This window comes from Notolabrus celidotus, chromosome 20 (assembly GCF_009762535.1).
Source record: "Notolabrus celidotus isolate fNotCel1 chromosome 20, fNotCel1.pri, whole genome shotgun sequence".
NCBI lineage: Eukaryota > Metazoa > Chordata > Actinopteri > Labriformes > Labridae > Notolabrus > Notolabrus celidotus.
The window spans coordinates 1170710-1173209 of NC_048291.1; the positions used below are offsets into that span (position 1 = coordinate 1170710).

The window sequence follows — 2500 nt, forward strand, 5'->3', positions numbered from 1 at the left end:
TTTATCCGTATAATCGGACGTTGGTCACGTGTTTCTCATTATTTGTATCTTGATGTGCAAAGATGTTGCTTTTAATAATCACTTGCTCAATGTACGAACTTCGCTCTCTACGCTTACGTCTTAACGTTTATCGTCGGTGTGTCTGCTGCAGAAGTTACCGAAGCAAAGTTCCAAATAACGTCGGCAAAATCAGCGTATAAGAATGTTTCTTTTTGATTAACTGCGCCGTGAAAAGAGGGTCGGCTAGCGTGTTTTATAAATCCTAGCGCACTCGGCCGATAAATACGTGATCAGCTAATGTTCCTCCAACGTGTCAGCACCGAGCTCACTCAGCTACGTGTGGAGATATGACCGAGGCATTGACGATCACTCTTAAAGCTCATCAGTCCAACATTAATACTGCTTTGGAAGATGCTAGCTGCTAAAGCTAAGTTTGATAAACACGGCGTGAGGCGAACACAGTGAAGTGACTTTAAAGGTGCGACTCTTTAAACACGATCATCTTTTATTTGTTCTTCTGAGTCTTTCTTCTCCCGACCTCCACCGCCACCGATCCCACCGTGGCCCCCATCATACCTCCAAACGGGCCCCCGACAAACAGGCCCACCAGCGCCCCCAGCAGGGCCTCCCTCCTCACCAGCTTGGGCAGCCGTCTCATCCACCCGGCGAGCTTCTCCCACCACTCCCAGAGAAACCAGGGAGCGGAGGAGGACGGAGAGACGCTGACGGAGGAGAAGAAGCTCTCCACATCCACGTCTAAATCATCTACGCTCCTCTCCGCCTCGTCTCGGACCGCCTCCATCTCTTCTTCTGTGGTGTTTCCGTCCGCGGGGGACACCAGCTCCGCCTGTTTCTGCCTCACTCTCTCCTCCGCCTCCTCGTACAGACGGCAGCTGAAGTGTGGCGTCCCGCTCTCCGTCACCGCCTGCTCCACCTTCTCCAGGAGCTCCTCCACCGCTCTCCTCTCCGCCTCCTCGTCTCCTCCGCGGGTTTCCAGGGTGTGGTATCGGTCCCCGCATCTCCCCACCAGGGCCCCGAGGTCCTTCCTCCAGGTGACGAGGTAGTCCTCCATCCGCTCGTCCTCCTCCAGCTCCTCGGTGTGGGTGAAGAGGACGATGGTGTTGGCGCTGACCGCAGACGGGCCGAGCAGCTCCTCCAGGACGTCCAGAGCTTTGGATTCTGCATCGGCTGAGTCGTTCACGGGGACGCAGAGCAGGAAGGCGTGAGGACCCGGGCTGGATAAGGAGAGGAAGGAGGAAATGTGGCGTCTTCTGTCCTTTGGGTCGCAGTCAGGGCTGAACCAGGCCGGACTGGAGACCACCACCACCTGCGGGACGGGACAAAAACTTACAATCCAAAGAGTGTTTGAAGATCTCTTATGTGTTTTTGAAATGCGTTTCTGCCTCATCAACCTGTGTTCAGAACCAAAATTAACTTTTCCAAACATGTCTGCAAAATAAACATAATTTCTTTGGTTAATCTAATTCCTTGTAGTTGCATCAATTCATTCTTTTATTAGTACTGAGTCTCAGTTTCACTGTAAACAGTTCCACAGAGGCTTCCCTCTGGCTTCCTTCAGCGGTATGAACCTGAAACAGAAACTGATGTTCTTGTGATGTTCTTGTAATTAACGGGTCTTCAGTTTGCTGAAATAACAACATCATGATGCAGATTAGTCCAAAGTCCAAAGTCAAGCTTTGTCAGGTCTGTCCTCAAGAGGAGAAGAAAACTACGTCTACAATGTTTGTTTGTTGAATGGAGGTCTATGAAAGAGGATTAGAGACACTGATGTTTCTTTAGCTCTGACCTTCTTCATGGAATGTTCCATTTGTTCTCAGAATTCTGACATCATCAAAGACAGAACTCTGACATCATCAAAGACAGAATTCTGACAGCATCAAAGACAGAATTCTGACATCATCAAAGACAGAATTCTGACATCATCAAAGAGAGAATTCTGACATCATTAAAGACAGAGTTCTGACATCATCAAGGACAGAATTCTGACATCATCAAAGACAGAATTCTGACATCATTAAAGACAGAATTCTGACATCATCAAGGACAGAATTCTGACATCATCAAAGACAGAATTCTGACATCATCAAAGACAGAATTCTGACATCATCAAAGACAGAATTCTGACATCATCAAAGACAGAATTCTAGAACACCTGCTGTTGCTCTCCATACAGACTGTTCTTCCTGCTGACACCTGATTGGTGGATACTACTCAGACTACAGACAGAGACCAGAACCCTTCTCAGACTAAAACCCAGACCCTGAGATCCAGATTCAACATGTCTCTGAATCAGAATCTGTAATTACAGGTTAGTTGTAGCTGAAAGTAAAAAGCTTTGTCAGGTCTGTCCTCAAGAGGAGAACACTGATGTTTTTTTGTCCTGGAATGTTCAAATTTTTTCTCAGAATTCTGAAGTCAAAGACAGAATTCTAGAATTCTCAGAATTCTAGAACACCTGCTGTCGCTCTCCATACAGACT

General features: G+C 47.6%; 1 protein-coding gene across 1 annotated transcript in view; it reads right to left on the reverse strand.

The window, feature by feature from the left end:
• Positions 1-2500, reverse strand: part of si:dkeyp-69e1.8 (uncharacterized protein LOC100001340 homolog) — a 5051-nt gene that overhangs the window by 1576 nt on the left and 975 nt on the right. Inside the window, exon 3 of the mRNA XM_034710487.1 lies at positions 1-1327. This exon is cut by the window's left edge and continues 1576 nt beyond it. Within this exon, the coding sequence (XP_034566378.1) occupies positions 506-1327 (822 nt within the window). The 3' untranslated portion in view covers positions 1-505. The remainder of the gene's footprint in view (positions 1328-2500) is intronic.